General features: G+C 41.3%; 2 protein-coding genes across 10 annotated transcripts in view; one reads left to right on the top strand and one right to left on the bottom strand.

The window, feature by feature from the left end:
* The window catches only part of FBXO15 (F-box protein 15), an 85,272-nt gene extending 80,562 nt beyond the window's left edge, over positions 1-4,710 (bottom strand). For 4 of the 8 annotated variants that reach the window (XR_011965995.1, XR_011965993.1, XR_011965994.1 and 1 more), the window contains exon 1: positions 2,968-3,361. Coding sequence is in view for 4 of the 8 variants with exons in the window: in XM_072604098.1 (XP_072460199.1) it covers positions 2,968-3,134 (167 nt within the window). In the remaining 4 variants the exon portion in view is untranslated. Of the gene's footprint in view, positions 1-1,069; positions 1,168-2,967; positions 3,383-3,905; positions 4,166-4,603 lie in introns of those variants that run through there. The other 4 variants (XM_072604100.1, XM_072604099.1, XM_072604103.1 and 1 more) reach the window with 4 other exon arrangements.
* Positions 4,711-5,059: 349 nt separating this feature from the next.
* On the top strand, positions 5,060-11,127 carry TIMM21 (translocase of inner mitochondrial membrane 21). Of its 2 annotated transcripts, XM_072604104.1 has the most exons (6): positions 5,060-5,366; positions 8,124-8,186; positions 8,286-8,383; positions 10,247-10,320; positions 10,403-10,508; positions 10,606-11,127. In XM_072604104.1, the coding sequence occupies exons 1-6, from the start codon at positions 5,060-5,062 to the stop codon at positions 10,699-10,701; spliced, it is 744 nt and encodes a 247-aa protein (XP_072460205.1). In that variant the 3' UTR covers positions 10,702-11,127. The 2 variants fall into 2 exon arrangements, with proteins under 2 accessions (XP_072460205.1, XP_072460206.1); XM_072604105.1 differs by lacking the exon at positions 8,124-8,186.
* The last annotated feature ends 8,761 nt before the right edge of the window (positions 11,128-19,888 follow it).

Raw genomic sequence — 19,888 nt, 5'->3', positions numbered from 1 at the left:
CAAGCAGAATTTGAATGTGCACTGTTAGTAATATTACATGGAATGTTAGCATGAGTTTTTAATATGGTCAATGTCATAAGCATTTCCATCATTTATCAACAATGTTCAAGGTTAATTCCATTAAATCCAATGGCTTTTTCTCCATCCTTATCCTTACTGACTTCTCTGCAGACTCTCCTCTGCTTTCTCCTATCTCACTGTTCCTTCTGAGTTTTCTTTGCTGAACCCTAACCTATCCCTGCCCCTTCTCTTAGTCTACCCAGGGATCTCTCCTAAGGCTTCTTCTCTTCTCTTCTCTTCTCTTCTCTTCTCTTCTCTTCTCTTCAATAATCTTACCACATCCTTCATCTTGGTCTTGGGATCCATCCTGCAATCATCAATTGCCTATTAAGACATCTAGATATGACCGCCTGGTTATCCCATAAAAAAACAAGTCCCTGTGCCCAAGGAACATGCATTCTAGTGGGGTAGGGCGACCATGTATACAGAACATTACCAAGTTATTTCTGGGGAGTTAAGGGCGGCAACTGGGGTTGGGAGGAGAATCAAGATAGATTATCTTATAAGAGGTGACTCTCAAACCGAGCTTTGAAGGATGCCAAGGACTCTGAGGCAGACATGATAAGGTAGTGCATACCAGGCACAGGGACAGAATTTACAAAGGAAGAGAGGCGGCAAGAGAAGCAAAATTGTATTTCTGAATAGTAATCAGGTCAGTCTGACTAGAATGCAGACTTCAGAAAGAAAAGCAGTATGCCATAAACATGGGAAGAGGCTGGAGCGAGACTGTGCAGGGCTTTAAACACCAAACAACACAGGAGCTAAATGATTCCTCTTCTTCAAAACATCCTCCATATTACAACCTATATAGGTATTCTACCTGCTGCCTCCAGGCCTTGGAAAAGCTATCTCTCCCTTCCATCTCTTGGAATCTCTACCTTCCTTAAAGGCTGAACTCAGCTGTCAACCTCTTAGACAAGGCTTTCTTTCCCTAGTGGCCCAAGTTGTTGGTGTTCTCCTCTTCTTCCTCTCCCAAGCAAATTACTTTTATACAATTTGTTTCACCTACAGTAGAACATAAATGTCCCGGGAGCAGAGAATGTTAGGTTTCTGTCTTTGTATTATCCACATGGTTTTTTCTGTCTTCATATTCTCCTACAGCCAAACCTAGACAACACAAGGAAGGCATTTAATGCATGTTGAACTGAATTGATGTTGAAGTAATTAAATAAGTCTTCTTTTGCTCTGCTTATTAGGAATCATATAAGGATTTACATGGGGTCATTTCAGACCCTCCCCTCCCCCAGGTTTTAATAACACAAGTCAAAATGACAGAAAGAAGTCCCAAGATCCTTCTCAATCTAGACCCCTTTCATATTTGGTACAGAAGAAAGCACAAATGGCACAGAACTTATTTCAGAGAAAAAGACTTTGGGCAAGAGTTTCCTTTCAGACAGTCACTAGTATAAGCTTCCCTGGAGTTTGAGACATGCTAAGCAACACTGATTTGCCTCACTGACAGATTTCTGATAGCCAGGGTCTCTCTTTCTTCCCCCAAGTTCAGTCATGTGGAGATGGTGAAATTCCTTGGGCCTTACTGGAGCTTTCCATTAAATAAAAAGTATATTTCTTCAAGATTCCTCGAGATTTTGCCAAGAGCTCAGCAAGTGATTTGAAAATGCTGGAAGAATAAAAAGACACTAGCCAGTGGGCCTTAACCTTGGGCCCATAAACTTGTTTTTGTTGATGATGTTTTGGGGTAATTGTTTTCCTTTGTAAACCTGTATTTTTTTTTTTTGCATTTAAAAACAATTTAAGACTATGAAACTGGACATACCCTTTGACCCAATAATACCACCGCTACTAGGTCTGCATCCCAAAAGATCAAAGAAAAAGGGAAAGGACCTCTATGTACAAAACTATTCACAGCAGCTCTTTTTATGGTGGTAACGAATTGGAAATTGAGATGACTATCAATGGCATGGAATGGCTGAACAAGGTGTGGTATATGCTTGTAAAGGATGACCAGTACGCTATTAGAAACGACCAGCATGATGGTTTCAGAAAAATCTGGGAACATTTACATGAACTGATGCAAAATGAGATGAGCGGAACCAGGAGAACACTGTACACAGCAAAAGCAGGATCCCAATTCTGATCAGCTGGTGAAAGACTTGGCTATTCCAATAAAAAAATGCAATGATCCAACATGACTCCAGAGGATTCATGATTTTTAAAGGAATCTATCCGCTTTTCGAGAAAGAGAACTGATGAACTGAGGGCAGACTGAAACATACTTTTTCCCACTTTATTTTCCTTTCTCTTTTTTTTTTGCAACATGGGTAATATGGAAATGTTCATACATTGCTTGTCTTCTCAATGATAAGAGGAGAATTTGGAACTCAAAATTCGAAGAAAAAAGAACGTTAAAAATAATATATAAACATGTAAAATAAGTAAACAGACAAGCAAATAAACACGAAACAACACAAGGGGCCAAGATTTCACCAGCCTGCCCAACGGGTCCATGGCACCAAAAACTAAAAGTAAAGGTTACGAGGCTCTGCTAGGCAGCTGGCACAAAGCAGACAATGGAGACGCCCCGAAAGGGAAGGTTCCCATGGGCCCTCCTAACGTCTCTGGGCCCCGGTGCCCTCCTCTGGAACATCGCCCTGGAGGACCACCGGCGAGGTCTTCCAGCTGGAGATGTCCCCCCACCTCCGCCCGGACACACCCCTCCACTCAAGGCCGAGGCTACGAGGGGGAGGGGAGAGATCCAGGCCTCGGTCACGCGCAAGCGGGGGGGTGTGGTTCTCCCCCGGGGGTCAGGAGGTCCCGGGGGCCCAGAGGCCAACTGCGACCACGAGAAGCCCAGCGTTCTCCCCTCCCCCTCCTCCTCCGCTCCGCTGCCCCTCCCCCACTGTCCCTCCCCGCCTTCCCTTTCCTTCTGCCCCCTGGCTGGGTTACCTGGGCCTCCGGAAGAAATAGGGCCCCGGGGCCCTGTCTAGGGGCGCGGGAGGGGAGGCCCAGGCGGCGTCGACTGGAGGGAGGCGCAGCTGCCACGGGATCTCCTCGGCCACCCGCACCAGCCCTTTGCAGTGCTGCCGGAGGATCCAGCCCCGTCCGGTCGCCATGGAGACGCTAGAACGCTGACCCGGGCGGGACGGAGCCCGAGGGCGGTCCGGAGCCCAGAGAGAGGGGAGGGGCTCGCCGCCTTCCCCTAGAGGAGGAGGAGGACGAGGACGGGGACGGGGACGAGGACGAGGAGGAGGCCGCAGGTCTAACGACCGTCCGCCGCTCCGCACTCACGGCCCCCGCCCGCCGCCGCTCGCCGAAGTACTCCGGGCCTCCGCGGAAATTTCTGCCTCAGGCACCCGGCCCCATCACCGCCTGCGGCCGGGCCGTTTTCCTCCGCCCAGCGGCCGGTGGCGCACAGGTGGCTCTTGGGGACTAGGCGGCTGAGCTGGCGAAGGAAGAAGGGTGGGATGGGGGTGGCTTAACAGCGAGGGTATAGGGCCGCTGCCCCCCAGGAACTTAGGACAAATTTATGGAGAACTGACGGAGGCCCTGGAGCCACTGATGGGGGAGGATAGGAAGTGCTGCTCTTTACCAGCAGCCCCTAATAAAAAAAAAAATCATGCAAGAGATGGACGAAGCCCCAAGCTGTTAGGTTGGGTTGGTTTGTTTTTTTTAAGATTTGACAACATCGATAAACCATTAGCTAATCTGATTGGGAGGAGGGGGAGAGAGACATCAAACAGGCACATGAAAGATGAATAAAATGCGCATCAGAAAGGAAATGCTAAAATTATCAAAATTATCAATTATCAAAAATTACCAAAAACGACACACCTATGCGGGCTGAAGGGAAATGGATAAATGCCTGCCAAAAATACACAACCCACCTAAAGGTTCCGGGATGGCGGCGCGCCTCGGGGCTGCCCGGCTTGGGCTTCATCTTCTCCGCCCGGGGGGTCCCCCGCGGTGTGTAAGCCGGAGGTCAGACTCCCTCCTGGCTCGGACGGATTCGTTCCAGCCTCCCCCTAAGGATCCCCCTGTCCCCCTTCCGCCCGGCAGCGGTTCCAGTCCGGCACTCTCCGGTCTCCCCCAAACCAGGGCCCTTCCTCTATCGTGCGGCGTCTGGAGAATGTTTATGCGATGGCTTCTGTAAATTGAAGCAAAGCATTTGTTGTTTTTTTTAATGAAGCGCTCGTGAAGGGTAACAACTCATACTAACGTCGATACCAAGTATTAACAGAAAGCTTTACCGCTGATGAATCTGCGATTGATTTGTGAAGCTTATTATCTTTATTTTACGAAAGAAGTACGAGAACCCAAAGACCTAAGTACTTTTCCCATAATTACAGAAAAAAAAATCAGTGAATCCGCAGGAATTAAAATGAAGCCAATTCAATTGACACAAACTTTTGGATTGAGGGTACTGGGAGATTTGCCCTTTATGGTTATTAAATATCCACATAACTCTTAATTTTGCAAGAGGTCTGCATAATTAAACTGCAGATAAAAGGAAAAGAAAATGTGAAGCTTGCCAACAATTTTTAAAGCATAGCCCGTTCTAATAACTACGTGCATCCCGTGCTACCTTGCAATAAGAGCCTGAGAGGTGGCGAGGGAGTTCCTTGGAGCTCCGCACGCATTGCATTGTGGAATTTGTAGTCCACTTTTTCTTTCCTTCGGCGGGCAAGTCTATCCATCCGAACGTCTGCAAACTACTCATCCCAGGGATCCTCGATATTTTCCAGGAAACTTTGGAAATACAATGGCGGGGGGCTATATGAATGTCAGCGTGCCGCGGGTAAAAGTTGTCGTTTCTTTTTGAGTAAAAGGAGGGCCGTCAAGGAAAGCAGGTAGAAGTTTCATTTTTCCAGGGATATCTTCACTTGAATTAGAAGTCGCTGCGGCTCCCGTCTCTATATGCACCCCGCGTTCCTGCTTGCGGCTCCGGGGGTCACCGCAGACCGCGGCGGGCTGTGTGCGCGCCCGTGCCAAGGGTGGCCGGCGGCAGGGTCCGGCCGCGGAAGCCCCTTGTCCGAGCGGGATGTTGGCGGCTTTCCTTCGAGCTGCCCAGGGCGCGGAGAAGCTGCGCCGCCCCCCCGGGAAGCGGCTGCTGCCGCTGCAGCTGGCCCCCTCTCACAGAGCCCGTCTTAGGACGTGGCCATGTTTGGGGTGGGGGCTCCTGCAGCAGAGGGAGGCTGTGCTGCAGCCCGGACGCGTCCTGAGGGCCCCTCCGAGAGGCGTCTGGACGCAGGGCAGCAAGCCCCCGAGAGCGGAAGAGGACGGCGGCAAACAGGTGTCTGTGCCGAAAAGTCGGAGGGAAGAGCCCGCCCTGTCCGCTGCCCAGAGAGGTAATGGTCAGCGCGCGGCTTGTGCTCGTAAATCAGAAATGACGTGTGAGTAAGGAAAGAAGGGAGGACCTGGCCCGGAGCTGGGGTGTGAAGGCCGCAGGAGTCCCTGACGGCAGCCTGGACTCTCCGCCAGCAAGTTCGGGCCCTGCGCGCGTGGAATAGGATCGAATCCTACTGAGTTACGGCCTCGTCCTTGGGTTACCTTGGTCAGGTCCCTCCCGCTCTCCAAGGCCCGCTCTCCTCTCTAAAGAGGGAGTTTTAAACTCTTGTGAGTTAGGAACCCTTTGGCAGCCTTTGGACCCATTCTCAGAATGATAGGTACATAGAATTACAAAGGAAACCATTGTATCGAAGCAAAGCCCTCCCCTCCAAGTGCTGGCACCCCGGAAATCTCTCCACAGACCAGACCACAAAGTTGCAAAGTTCTTTTTCATTTCTAATTATATAGGATCAGAATCTGCTCGATTACACCTGGAAAAAAATAATCAGGAGGAAGGGAGCTATCACTTAGAGAGTTTTAGTATTTATTGGGAAAAAACTTACTAGAACTCAACTCAAAAAAAGAAAGAAAAATATATTCCCGTTTAATTTCAGTGTGATTGTTTTAGTCTTACTCAAGAAGTATTTAGTAGCCCCTTCAGGGAGCCCAATAGTGGACTATGTTCTGTGGTTGTACAAAAGCAGCTCTTCCCTGCCTCTAAAGTGCTCCCTATTTGGGAAGCAGGATTCACATCATAAAATATACAGGGTGAGAAAATAAAGAGCAGTCATGGCCCTGAAAATAAGATTATAATAAGGCATTAATTATGCCACAGATAAAAGGGAGAGAGTAGGGTCTAAGTGAGGTTTTACAGAGAAAGTTGGACTTGAACTGGGTCTCAGAGAGTAAGTACAATATGGCTATGACCTAACACGCGGCTTTGCAAGTAGTAAATAACGTGAGTGGGTTGCCCTATGTTGGAGAGACACTCCTAATATAGTGCAGGAGCTATGGGTTTGGAGTTGGAGGGCCTCGGTTTGACTCTGGACTCTGCCCCAGCTCTACATCTGTATTGTGAAGTATTATTCATTGAAAGATTAAGGAAAAGGGCATTATCTAAACCAGGAGAATTAGCATCCATTAGAGTCTTAGTTGACCCAAAAGAGAACAAATGATTTACTTTGGGGAGTAAGGTCACAGATGGTGCATGTATATTTGTTCCTTTACATTATTTTCTTTTGTTGAAAATCCAAATATTGAACATGGACAGAGCTCACTGAACCTTTCTCCACTTCTGAAACTTTGTTGGGAGGTTGAGTGACAACCTTAGGTGTGTGGTGAACAATACATCTAAATCCTGATTTAGATGTATGAGTTACCTTTAACAAAATTGGTATTCGAACTATCTCATCTCTTTTAAGAACCTGTGTTCCAGACTATGAGAGAGAAGTATATGGTCCTAATTATTTTTTTAAGAAGGAACTAATCATTCACAAATTTGTTTATGGATACGTCAGTATATATTAGTTTTCAATATCAAATGTTCCTCAAAGTTAAATTATATTATGCTATACTTTTGCTTCTAGAAGTAGCCTAGACAAATTCAAGAAATGTATTTAATCCATTCGTGAAACTTTCTTCAGTTTTCATAAATGATCCTGTTTGTAAGAAGTATAATCAATATTTTTATCTGTGTTGAGAAAGATACATGGAAAGTATAGGGCATTCCCCACATCTGTTCAGTTTACAAATCAGTTGACCTGCCCAAATTCCCTTTCCAATTTCCATTCTTACTTACTGAAATGTGTCCCTGACCTACCCAGTGGGGGTGGCATTACTAGACAAACTAAGTTTTTGAAGCCAAGACGTTATTTCAGTCTTAAACAAATTACCAAAGTCATTTTTTTCTGGCCCCCTTTGCATAATTCATGCAGTGTTGTATTCTTATAGTAGTGCACAGTGGTTTACAGTTCACAAAACTCTGGGCAGAACACAGTAGCAGTTATGAGAACTGATGAAAGAAGAATTTTATTTGTACGTAGAAAATGTATGGAGATTTGGCCATTTGCCTGACAACGTGGTGTCTTATCAGTTTTAAATAAAGCACTTTGGAGACTAACTATTTTTTGAAAACCATCAACTAGAAGAATTTTCTTTAGTGCTGGTTTCTACACATGTAACCCCAGATATTTGGGCCCACTTGAAGCTGTGGGCTTGCAGGTTTCAACCATGACAACTATCTTTTATTTTCACCCACTTCTAATTGAAATTTAGCATTTCCCTTCCATTATGTAAAAACATTCTTCTGAGAAGGGTCTGTAGGCATCACTAGACATAGATAAATACGTTAAAAGTCCCTGGCCTTTAAACTGTAGTCTTTAAAACTATAGTTCTTTAAATCCTAGTTGGGAAAACACCATTTAAAACACCAACCCCATGTTTTTGACTCCCTAGTAGTTGTTCATTTGCTTTCAGTCATGTCTGACTCTTCATGACTCCTTTTGGGGTTTTCTTGGCAAAGATGCTGTAACGGTTTGCCATTTCCTTCTCTGGCCCGTTTTACAAATGAGGAGCTGAGACAAACAAGCTGAAGTGACTTGCTCAGGATCACACAGCTAGTAAGTGTCTGAGGTCACATTTGAAGATGAATCTTCCTGATTCCAGGCTTGGCACATCCACTCACTGTGCCTCCTAGCTGGCCTTCTACTAGTAGGATCAAAATTTTATTATTGATGTTATATAGTTGATGTATAACTTTCGTTGTTTTCCCTTTACAGTGAAAGAAGCTGGAAGAGATTTTACCTATTTAATAATAGTGCTTGTTGGAATCAGTGTCACAGGTTGAAAAAAATAGCAAGTACAATTTCTGAATTTTTCCATTTACATGTTGCCTCACTTAGATCTTATGTTGTTTTCATCTGGTTATCCTGTGATTTCAGGTGGCTTATTCTATGTAATTTTCAAAGAACTTTTCTCCTCATCCAGTCCTAATAAGATTTTTGGAAAAGCCTTAGAAAAATGCAGATCTCATCCAGAGGTTAGTTGTTAAGATTATTACCACATATGAACTGGAAAATAAAATGGAGACAAGAAAAGCATGTTGCACAGGATTCTGGTACTGACAGATTGAATGCTGGTGTCCTTGGGCAACTTGACCTCATATTGTTAAATGGGATTATAATACTGCACTCCCAAGGAGAAAATGTGATTCTATATTAGAAGCAGAGTGGTATAATGAAAAGAGTGCCGAGGTTAGAGTTAGGAAAGAGGAGGTTGGAATAGATGGCCCCTTAGATCCCTCTCATATCTGTATCCATGAACCTGTGTAGGAAGCATTTTGAGCCCTTCCAAGTGAAACTCAAACAAAAATTCATGCTAGTGTTATAATTATTAGTAATATAAAATGCACTTTTATATGGTTAAAATATGCCAACATATTCAACTGAAATTTATTACCTTTTCCAGAACTCATTTTAGTACCCAGAAGTATTATTTTACTTGATACACTAGTGTCAGAAAAATATTAATTCATCCTTCACTTACTTATAGTTTTACTTTACTATAGATTTACTTCCTAGAAATTGCTCGGTTACTGGAAAGTTCTCACAATGATTGAGATTTGATTGAGTAATTTGAAAAAGATATTGGCATCATTAACATCAATTAAGATATTGTCATACATAGCCAAAGATAAACATCAAAAAGCCATCTCTCCCCACACACCCCCAATCTAAGCCATTTTATGGTGAGAATTGCTGCACTCTCCAAAGTTTTCCCTTTTTCATTGATCTTTCAGTTCTTAAAAGCTAGCATACAATCTGCAGAGTCTTCAGTATATAGAGAACCAAGTATAAATAATAGGAATAGTCAGTATGGAGAACAGCATATCTAGAAGATTACATCATAGAACTCATCCCCTGTTGCTGAACAAAGCAGAATTTCATAAAATGAAGCCAAGACTGACATCACAGTCAGAATTTGTATAATTTAAAGACTAACTTGTGCTTTAACCAAGCAAAACAGTTAATAGAAAGAAATAATTATTGTGATGTATTTAATCTGTTACTCTTTGAAGTTAATTGTATGAATAAGCATTTGCACCTGTTCCTACTTCTCAGTTGTGGGATATACTTGTTATAAGATTACTCTTTTTTAATTTATGCCAGAAAGTAAGGAAACTGAATACCCACCTCAGCAAAGAGACAGGATATTAGAGGTGTGAGAGAATTAATATAGCTAAGGGAAGAATATTTCATTTATTGGGAGGAAACAATTTATTTGCCTTAGCAAGGGTTTCTAAAGGGACATAATTTAAAATTCTGTTTAAAAACTGCATAGTTGCTTCACTATGAATTTCCCTTTAGAAATAGTTTATTAAAACATCTAGACTTAGTCTGTTCTAAATATGTCAATATTAATTGATTTCTACCTTGCTCTAACATTTGCTTTTTAAAATATTTTGTTTCAATAGCATCTTATATTAAACTTTGTTCTTTAAATCACATTAAAACCTTTGAACATTTGGTTTTAACATTACGAGCTGCTGTTAGTATCTGAATGCCTGAACATTTTGTTTTCAGAGACTTTTTGTGTTTAGTGGGGGGTTGGTAAAAATAAGTTTTCACTTCAATTTTGATTGAACCTTTATAATGAAACTATATAAAATTGTTACCAATTTTAAGCCAGTGCATTGAAGTCATTAAAGAGCTAAAAATAACCCCAAAAGAACTTTTCTCATTGCTTTCAAGGTCTTTGTTTTACTGTAAGACTGGAGTTGTGACATAATAGGATTAAGCTTACTGCTTTTTGGTAGAATAAATCTCAAGCTTCTAAAAGGAATATTTTACATGAAAAACATCTTAAATGCCATTTAGTTTTAAGCTTTCTTTTTTTTTCACAGGTAATCAGTGTTTTTGGTCACAGTATTAAAGGTTATGGGGAGTCAACAAGGAGAGGTAGAAGACAGCATGTCAGGTATGTTAACTTTGCTTGTAATGAAGTCAAGTAATTATGAAATTAAAAACATTCAAATGTAATTTGCTTATCTTCTTGGCAGTCATATTGAATATGTAAAAGATGGGCTAAAGTACATACGACTGAAATTTTACATTGAAGGCTCAGTACCAGGGAAGCAAGGAACCGTGCATCTTGAAATGAAAGAGGTATGAAAATAACCATGGATGATGTGATAACAGCATTCTTAGAAATTGACATTGCTGAAAAGAATAACACCTTGAAGTATGTTTTTTCTATTTTCAGAACCCAGAAAGTGGCACATATGAATTTCGCTATATATTTGTGGATGTTGATGCCTTTCCTAGAAGAACCATTATTATTGAAGATAATCGATCCTGAGATAATTAACTTAAAGAAATAAGCAACTCTGATATGTTCTACTGTGTCACATAGTGGGGAATCGCAACTATTCTGATTTTCACAGTTCTCTTTGAGGCTATTATGAAAAGGACATAAAAAAGGATGTTTAATAATGAGGGGATTTATGTGGCATTAGAATGATAATATTAGAGATCTTTAGTTGGGCAAAAAATGATGAAATAAAGCACATCTATATTTTATTCAAGCAAATTGTTATTCACAGACATTTTTGCTTCATTTAGAACAATGCCATCTTTCAAAATAGGAATTTTCTTTTATTAAAATTTTATGCTGCTGATATATGGAAGATAAATTATAGGACTCTGTGCTTTTCCTTATGTTATGCAACTTCATAAAAAACCTTTGAAATAAAATTAAACTTGGAAAAAAGATGTCAAAAGTAAATTGTCTTGCTGTGTAATTTTAAATCTGAATTCAGTGTGAATATGAAAAACTTAACTTAGGAATCAGAGTACACCAACTAATGATGAAGTAAAGCTATTCAAAATTAACAAAGATTGGGTGCTATGTTCAATTAATCATAATATTTAAATATTCTTCATATATGCTGTCTTTTATAATATACTCTTTTATTTTATACAGCCAAAAGGAGACCTTGTAAGTAAATAAAGCTAGTGTAAATAACAGTTCCTGCGATTATAAACCATCTGTGTTATATGAAGGTTTTTGTTTTGTTTTTTGGTGGGGAATGAGAGGAGCTGAGAATCACCAAATAGGGATAAAGACTACTAAATCTTCTCCTAAAATCTTGGTGGGGTCCAAGTGTTGGCCTTCTGGTGACTAAAACATCGCTATAGCTTTGCTAAAAGAAGGCAATGCTTATTTAAATACATTTAAAATAAGACACTTGGCTCAAGTTTTAACTGTAAGAGAGTCAGTTTAATATGGAGGGGAAAAGCACTGGATTCAGTCATGGAAGTCCTGGGTTTGAACATCTATATGATCAGACATAACAGCGTCTCTCAGACTTTATTCCTCTGTAAAATGGAAATAATATTTATGTTAATTACTTCTTGTGGTTATTGTGAGAATCAAATGAGATACGTTACATAGAGCACTTTGTAAATCTTCAAATGCTGTAGAAATTTTAGACATTAAAGTATTATTCTTGCTAGTGGTTGTGAGACCACCTTTATTTTGAGTTTTGGAGTTCTCAGAGAATGTTAGAATGATAATACCTAGCATTTGCATAGCACTTTAAGGTCTTCAAAGTACTTTGAGGGTGATAATAATCAGATTTTGAAACCTGTAGGTAAGTTTATGTTGACGTTGAACTATCTAAGTATCATTTTGCCTCAAAACAAAGCATATGCTGTCTTTTATGTAGCTATTGTCCTTTAGGTTACTTTGGATTCTGAAAAGGTGCCTATGAAGACTTAAACACACTTTTGAAGCCTTTTTGCTTCTGGCCAGTAGGGTGAGATCAATAAAGACTTAGCAGCTAAATAAACCCTGTGAATTATTGCTTTGAGAAAGGAAGGCAATTTACAAGTCTTACTGAACTATAAAGCACACGTATTTAGGGAAAATTCTAACTCAATTCAGATAAAATACTATGGAAAATAGCTTCTATAAATTGAGACCATAACAACAGTGCAACTTAAATACCATGCCATTTACACATTCAAGTAAAAAGATGGGATTAATGAAGACTACTGGGATAATGAAGGGCCTATTGAAAGAAGTAGATTGGAATTCTTAGCCTAGAAACTAAATTGAGTACATCATTGTTATCTGTCATCCAGTTTTCCAGACCGTCATCTGGAAAGAAAATAGACTTGTTCTGCTTGGTCCCAGAGGGTAGACCTAGGATCAATGGGTGGAAATTGCAGGAAAGCAAATTTGGGCTCTTTCTTTGATATAAAGAAAAGGTTCCCAACAATTACATCTATGAAAAAGTAAAATGTTACGCCTTAAGAGTTAGTATGTTCCAATTTTAAGCAAAAGCAGAATGACCAATATACAGCAACGGTGTAGAGATTGTTAAGGTATAGATTTAATAGATGGTCTCTGAATTCCCATCTCTAACACTGTGAAGAAAATTCCTATTAAGGTACAGATTGGTCCCTTTCAACTGAGATTCTATGAATTAGATTATTAGTTATTGCTCCCTTTGCCCTGTTGGGTTAAAATGATATAAGACCACATGACCCAACAGCTCCCCCAGATCCTGAAAAAAGCAAAGAAAGGGATTGCTAAGTAAGTAGGCCCAGGAAGAAAACCAAAGATACACAGCAAGCCATTTTTTACTACCCCCCTTCCCCATACACAAAAAACAAGAACAACAAAAAAGTCCTACATCAAATAATCTCCAAGGCCACAAAAAACAGGAATACAACAGCAGCAGAAGTTGCTATTTGCAATAAGAGGAAAGGCTAAGGAGCATAGACATCTGGCTCAGGGTACATGAAGAGAAGGAAAAGTTTGGACTTACTGGCCTTTAAGGTCACTTCCAGATCTAAATCTATGATACTATTAATACCAGGCAGCTAAGGGGCACAGGGATAGATCACTGGACCTTGAGTCAGAAAGACCCTAAGTACAAATCTGGTCTCCAACCCTTAAAGTTATGTGACTCTGTGCAAGTCAGTTAGCCAATGTTTGCCTCAGTTTCCTAATATGTAAATTAAGAATAATAACACCTCCCAGGGTTGTAAGGATCAAATAAGATATTTGGGAATCTCTTTACAAACCTTAAAATGCTATATAAATTTAGCTATATAATTTATATTATATTTGGTCAGTTTAGTCTTACAGGGGTGGGGAACCTGCAGCTTCAAGGCCATGTGTGGTTCTCAAGTGTGGCTTTTTGACTGAATCCAAACTTCACAGAACAAATCCCCTTACTAAAAGATTTGTTCTGTAAAACTTGGACTCAGTCAAAAGGCCACACCCAAAGACCTACAAGGCCACATGTGGCCTCAAGGTCACAGGATCCTCACCCCTGGAAGAGGAATACGATGAGAGTCCATTGTTCTTGCTACTTCCAGTCTAGCCAGGTCACTGGGAAGAGATGCCAACTCATATGTTTTCCTTGATAATTTCACTGTAGCCTAATACTGCTGTGAGTTCATTCTATACATAGGGAATAAGGAGATGGGAGAGGAAGGTGAAATTGCAAGCTCCATCTATATTGCTAGCTCTTTGCTAGACTGACTTTGGGGAATGATGGGTGGGGATTGGACCTTTCAGTCGCACCAGACCAATTAGAATCAAAAAGATCCTGTTACCAAGAGAAAGTAGTCCCTTTGATCTATTCATGCAACACCACCAACAAAAATCCTCCAGGCTGCTTCATTTTACTTTGGTCCAGATTTCTACCCTACGGGTACCTCAGTAAGCTAGAGTACAAGGTATCAGTGCTTGCCAGCATTATGATTGATACTGGAGAAAGCCAATTGCTAACACTACAGCATCTGCCACCCTTCATAGAAGGTGATACTTCCCCCACCTCCACTAATCTTCATAGATACCAGAAAGAATGAAAATTAGATTCTTTTCTTGAACAATAAGATTGTCATCAGGGCATTTAATATTAGTAGTTAACCTGGAGCTAGGAGCAGATGCTATTGTCAATGGCATGATCCGAGACTGTAAACAAGGGGTGCCATATAATTTTGCATCTCTCTTGCTGATTTGCAGCATACCCAACTGGGACAGTATTTTCTTTAGTCTTTTCACATAACTCTCCAGGTTATAAACCCTTTAATCCCAGCCACACACCCAGGCTGCCTGTTTTAAAAAAAAGGAGGCAGCCACAGATTCACAGTATTTTGGAGCCATAAAGGATCTCAGCATCCATCCATCTAGACCAGCTCCAGATCTAAAATGAGAGTTCTCTAATTTTAAATTTTTTCCTGGCATCAAGCTTCAGTTTGATCTAACTTCCAGCCATTCCTCCTGGTACTGCCAAACAAAGCACTTTACTCCTTTATGAAAAAATATTTCATAAACATTTGTCCTGCTCCGTTCCCAGTGATCTGACTCAGCTTTATCAGCAGTTCTGGACTGGGCTCTGGACACCAGCCTCCGCCAGGGCCATCCTAGACTCTGCCTTCATATCCACCCGATGGAATATGAATATCCATTGGGTGATTGTGAAGCACTGGCCCTGAAGTCAGAAGCGTGGGTTCAAATCCTGACTCAAACATATCTGTATGACCCTCTGAAAGCTATCTTACTCCCTGTACCCTTATTTATTGTCCTCTATAAAAAGGAGACAGCAGTTTCAGTAGCACTTGCCACACAAGAATATCACAGTGACCAAATAAGAATAATATATGAAAAGTATTTTGGAAAATGTAAAGTGCTATGTAAGTATCACTTGTTGTTAGTATCCCTTGTAATGCGTTTCATTCTACTTGGAGCCAAGACTTGCTTAAGTGGTTGGTGAACCTTGAGTATTCTAGATGGCCTGAATTACCTCTGTCCATGACTCACTCACTATCCCCTGAAATCCTTCCTTGATCTGAGGGAGCCATCACTGTTATCCTTTATCCAGACAATTGGTTCCAGGTTTTCCAATCAGCTACTCTTCAGCTGTCCCTGGCTCAGTGGCTATCTGCAGCACCTGGATAAAATGCTGACTTTTTGTGTCCAAAGCATAGGTACCTGGGACTGGGAGGCATATGCTGAATGGCACTGTACCAGAGTAGTAGTCTAGTGCCAAAAGGGAAAAATGTACATTTGGAAACTGATTTAGGAATGCAGTTCTCCAAGCAACTGAACCCCACTTTTCTTCCTCTCCCAAACCCTGGAACTTGACACGATACCTATTTCTGGTTTCTGCCTGCTGTTACCTTTGCCATCAGCCAGTCAGTCAACATGCATTTATTAAGTATGTTGTGCTAAACTGACATGCTTTTGTTAAATCACTTTGTGCTCAGTGTGTCAGGCACTTTGTAGACAACGGGAAATAAGAAAACTAGAACAGAACGTGCGCTGAAAGAGCTTATGTTCTCTCAGGAGAAATAACATGTACAGATAGAAGCAGATACAAAGTAATCTGGGAGGAGGGGGTACTAGCAGCTGGAGAGATCAGATTAAGGTCTCATAGAGAAGATGGAACTTAAACTGAATTTTGAAGGAAATCAAGAATTCTAAGATTGGCAAAGGCAAAAAGGGAGTGCATTCCAAGCATGGGGTTTATTGGCTATGCAGAGGCACAGAGAAGGAAGATGGAATGTCATGTGTGAGGTATAAAAGGCCAGTTTGGTTGAACTGAAGAGTGCATTAAGAAATGATGAGATGACTAGACTGGAAAGGCAAATTAGAAACAGATTATGAAAGATTTTAAATACCAAGCAGGTCTTATATTTTTATCCTAGAGGTGATAGGGAACCATTGGAATCTAATGAGGAGAGGGGTGGTATAAGCAGAGATATACCTTAGGAACACCATTTTGGCTCCTACGTGGAGGAAGGATTGGAGTGAGGAGACATTTGAGTAGGAAGAACAATTGGAAGGTTATTGCAATAGTCCCAGTGAGAGATGATGATGACCTGAACTAGGGTGGCGGCCATTTGAGTGAAAAGAGAGTGAAAAGATGTCAGAGCTGATATGGACAAAACCTGGAAAGTAACTGATTGTGAGGAGTAAGAAGGAGTGAGAGTCAAGGATGATTCCCAGGCTGCAAACCTGTGTGACTGGAAGGGCAGTGGTGCCTTTGACAGAAAGAGGGAAGTTTAGAATAAAGATAAAACAATGAGATGAGTCTGAGGTGCCTCTGGGTCACCACCCAGCTTTCCACGTAGATGGGGTCACCAAGTTTCCCTTCTCCTTCTCCTGCCTTAGTCCCTGAATTCAATATAAATCCCTTCTTTAATTGTTGGGGAGGGCAGTAAGGTGACTCAGTGGATAAAGTTTCAGACCTGGAGTCAGGAAGACTCATCTCCATCTAACTTCAGATACTCACTAGCTGTGTGACCCTGGGTAAGTCCTTAACTCTGTTTGCCTCTGTTTCTTATCTGTAAAATGAGCTAGAGAAGGAAATGGCAAACTACTCCAGTATATTTACCAAGAAAATCCCAAATGGGGTTACAGACTCAGATACCCCTAAAACAACTGCAACAAAAATTGCTGGGGAGGGGAAGGAGGGTGGCGAATCTTACTACACTTCCCACCTAATGGCATTAGTCAATTTCCAGAAAAAAACATGATTCCATATGAAACTACAAGGAAGCAGTCAGTTTCAAAGGAACTATGTTAAAAATGAGCTAACAGAGCTTAGCACGTTGCATGATTTTTAATGGGGCTTGGTTCTAAGGTTTTAATAATATTATGGTAAAATATCGCTCAGGTTTATGTCTGTCATCATTTTGGGAAAACATAATAGGAATCCATAATAACAAGCAAAGGGAAAAGTACAAAATGACAGAAATGTTAATAGCTAACTCTTGTATTCTAAACATATGTTGAGGAAACTAGGAATTAGTCTTTCTTAATTCCCTCTTCTCTTATTGATTGAATGCTCTTTTAGATCTTAAACCCAGAGTAAGCACTACCCCAGACTTCTTTGGAAGTCCCTCACTCCTCCCCCCTGTTTTTTTTACTCTCAAAATTGGTCTGTCTGGGAATACCCCTTTTGCTTGTAGAACTAAATAAAATCCAAATAATCCTTTGTCTCTCTCTTCTCTATTTCTGCCTGTGCTTCAGTTCTATAAGCTTAGTGGAAGTGTAACTTGTGGCTTAGAACCACAGCACTGGACTAAGAGACTGGATTCAATATTGAAGACTTCTTAACAATAACTCTGGCCAATTTCTCCCCACCCAGACAGAAGTCTACCTAGGAAAATATGAATTTGACTTGATACTAGCTAGATCTAGCCTAGAAGTTTTCCTACAAACTGAAGTTACAAAGTGTGGAACTTAGTACCAGTAAGAAGTGTGTAAAAACAAAGAGACTAGCTAGTCTGGATAACAAAGGAATGGTTATAACCCACCTTCCATAAAATGCCATTTTTTTTCCCTTCTTCCAGGGGTTCACTTTACCACATGAAAACTCATGGTACCGGCTAGTAAAGCCCCAGCTTCATGCGAAGTTATAATAGATGACAATAACTGACATTTGTACCAAAGTTTGCAAAATGCTTTACATATTATCTCATTTGAGCCTTACAACAACACCATGGGATAGACACTGTGAATATTATTATCCCCATTTTACAAATGAAGAAAATCAAACTTCAAGTGACCTGTTTTTGGTCAAAACTGGGGCAGCTAGGTGATATTTTGGATAGAGTGTTAGGTAGGCCTGGAGTCAGGAAGACTCATCTTCCTGAGTTCAAATCTGGCCTCACTTATGAGCTTTGTGACCCTGGGCAAGTCACTTAACCCTGCTTGCCTCAGTTTCCTCACCTGTAAAATGAATTGGAGAAGGAAATGGCAAACCACTCCAGTATCTCTGCCAATAAAACCCCAAATTAAGTCATGGAGATCTGAATACAACTGAAAAAAAACCTACTTTTCATCAGAGGTAGTATTAGCACAAGATTTGAACAAAATTCTTTCTGACTACGTGACATATACTACACCACCCTTCTTGAAATAAGGAAAAGTTTCCTGATATTTAGAGTTGACTGACTTTTGGCCTGCAACAATGAGAGCCTTGCCTAAATCTAAATCTGCCCAATAACGGGGCAGTTAGAAACACACCCCAACTCCTGAGTGCCCAACACTTGTGTATAAAACTAAGTTCCTCTCGTATCTCAAACTGCTAGTGCTCCTAAGGACTAGCCCGATGTTTTTGTGTCAATAAAGCCCTCTTGACTAGGATAACCTCTGATCCCTGAATTGTTTCCAGACAACCTGACTCTGAACATCATGTACCTCATGAGGGTTAAACAAAAGTGAAATGAACTGCTTCAGGAAATAATAAACTCCTCATCACTGAAAATCTTTAAGTCAAGTCCGGACAAACACTTGATGGGGATATTGCGAAGAGGAGTCCTATGCAAGGCTGGACTTCTGCAATCTGTTTCAGATCCTGTGGTTCTATACAAATCTCTTGTAACATCCTTGGCTGCTGTGGAAATCCCCTCTACTGCCCACTTGGGTCAGCCTCTGTGGATCGGGTTAAGTAGCCTGTCCCTACTCAATTGTTGCCAGACAACACGAATGAATAGGGAACAGCTGTGGCATCCTCTCCCGCTGATACTGCCACTTGTTCCCCCGAGCCAAAGCCCTCTGGAGAATTCAGGCATTAAGATCTACCTTCACTCTGCCGAATTAGGGTCATTTGATATCCCATTTTACTCAGAGACTAGGTGATTTCTCTGCTGAGTTGCTCTCTCCTGCCATCTGCTGGCAACTCTCATAAATGTGACTGTTACTTCTGGAATCTCTACCCTTTTAGGTTTTCCTTAGGACCAGGGCTATTTCATCTCTTTGGTGATTCTAGACTTCAGTTCCTAGCTCCTAGCCAGTGCCATGGAAAAGCCCTTAAGCATTTGAGACTGTATTTTGAGCTGAACTCTGCTACTACTCAAATGTTTCTCATTCTAAACTCTCATCTAACTTAGGTGCAGAAAATACCTTTTTACTTTTATCATACCTTGGGTTGAAAGCCCCGGTCATTGAAAATCATCCTGTGAGTTACACTTAGTAAAACTCAGACCTGATTGGAGTTATGGTAAAGGGATTCTTTAAACCTATATTTAAAGCTAAGTTAATTCAGGTCACCTTGGGAGCAGGACTGAAAAGGGTCAAGTAGAGCTAGAGCCCTTCACTCAGCTTTCATCACATCCACCCTCAGATACCAAACTGCTGCTTTATGGAACTGGTGACCTTTGTCCTGCTTACACCCCACCAGTCTATGATCTTTATTTCCCAATGTACATACTCTTGTTCAGTCATGTCTGACCCTTTGTGACCCCCATTGGGTTTTTTTGGCAAACAAAGATACTGGAGTGGTTTGCCTTTTCCTTCTCCAGCTCATTTTATAGGTGAGCAAAATGAGGCAAACAGGGTTAAGTGACTTGCCCAGGGTCACACAGCCTATAAGTGTCTGAGGCCAGATTTGAACTCAAGAAGATGAGACTTCCTAACTCTTGTCCCATTGTCTCACTTTACTCTAGATAGACTGTCCTTTTTACTCTTCTATGAACATCCCATGATGCATGTTATAATTGAAATCATATTGGACTGA

Source organism: Notamacropus eugenii, chromosome 4 (assembly GCF_028372415.1).
Source record: "Notamacropus eugenii isolate mMacEug1 chromosome 4, mMacEug1.pri_v2, whole genome shotgun sequence".
NCBI lineage: Eukaryota > Metazoa > Chordata > Mammalia > Diprotodontia > Macropodidae > Notamacropus > Notamacropus eugenii.
Note: the sequence above shows the minus strand (reverse complement) of the source record. Positions and strands in the feature narration are given on the sequence as shown.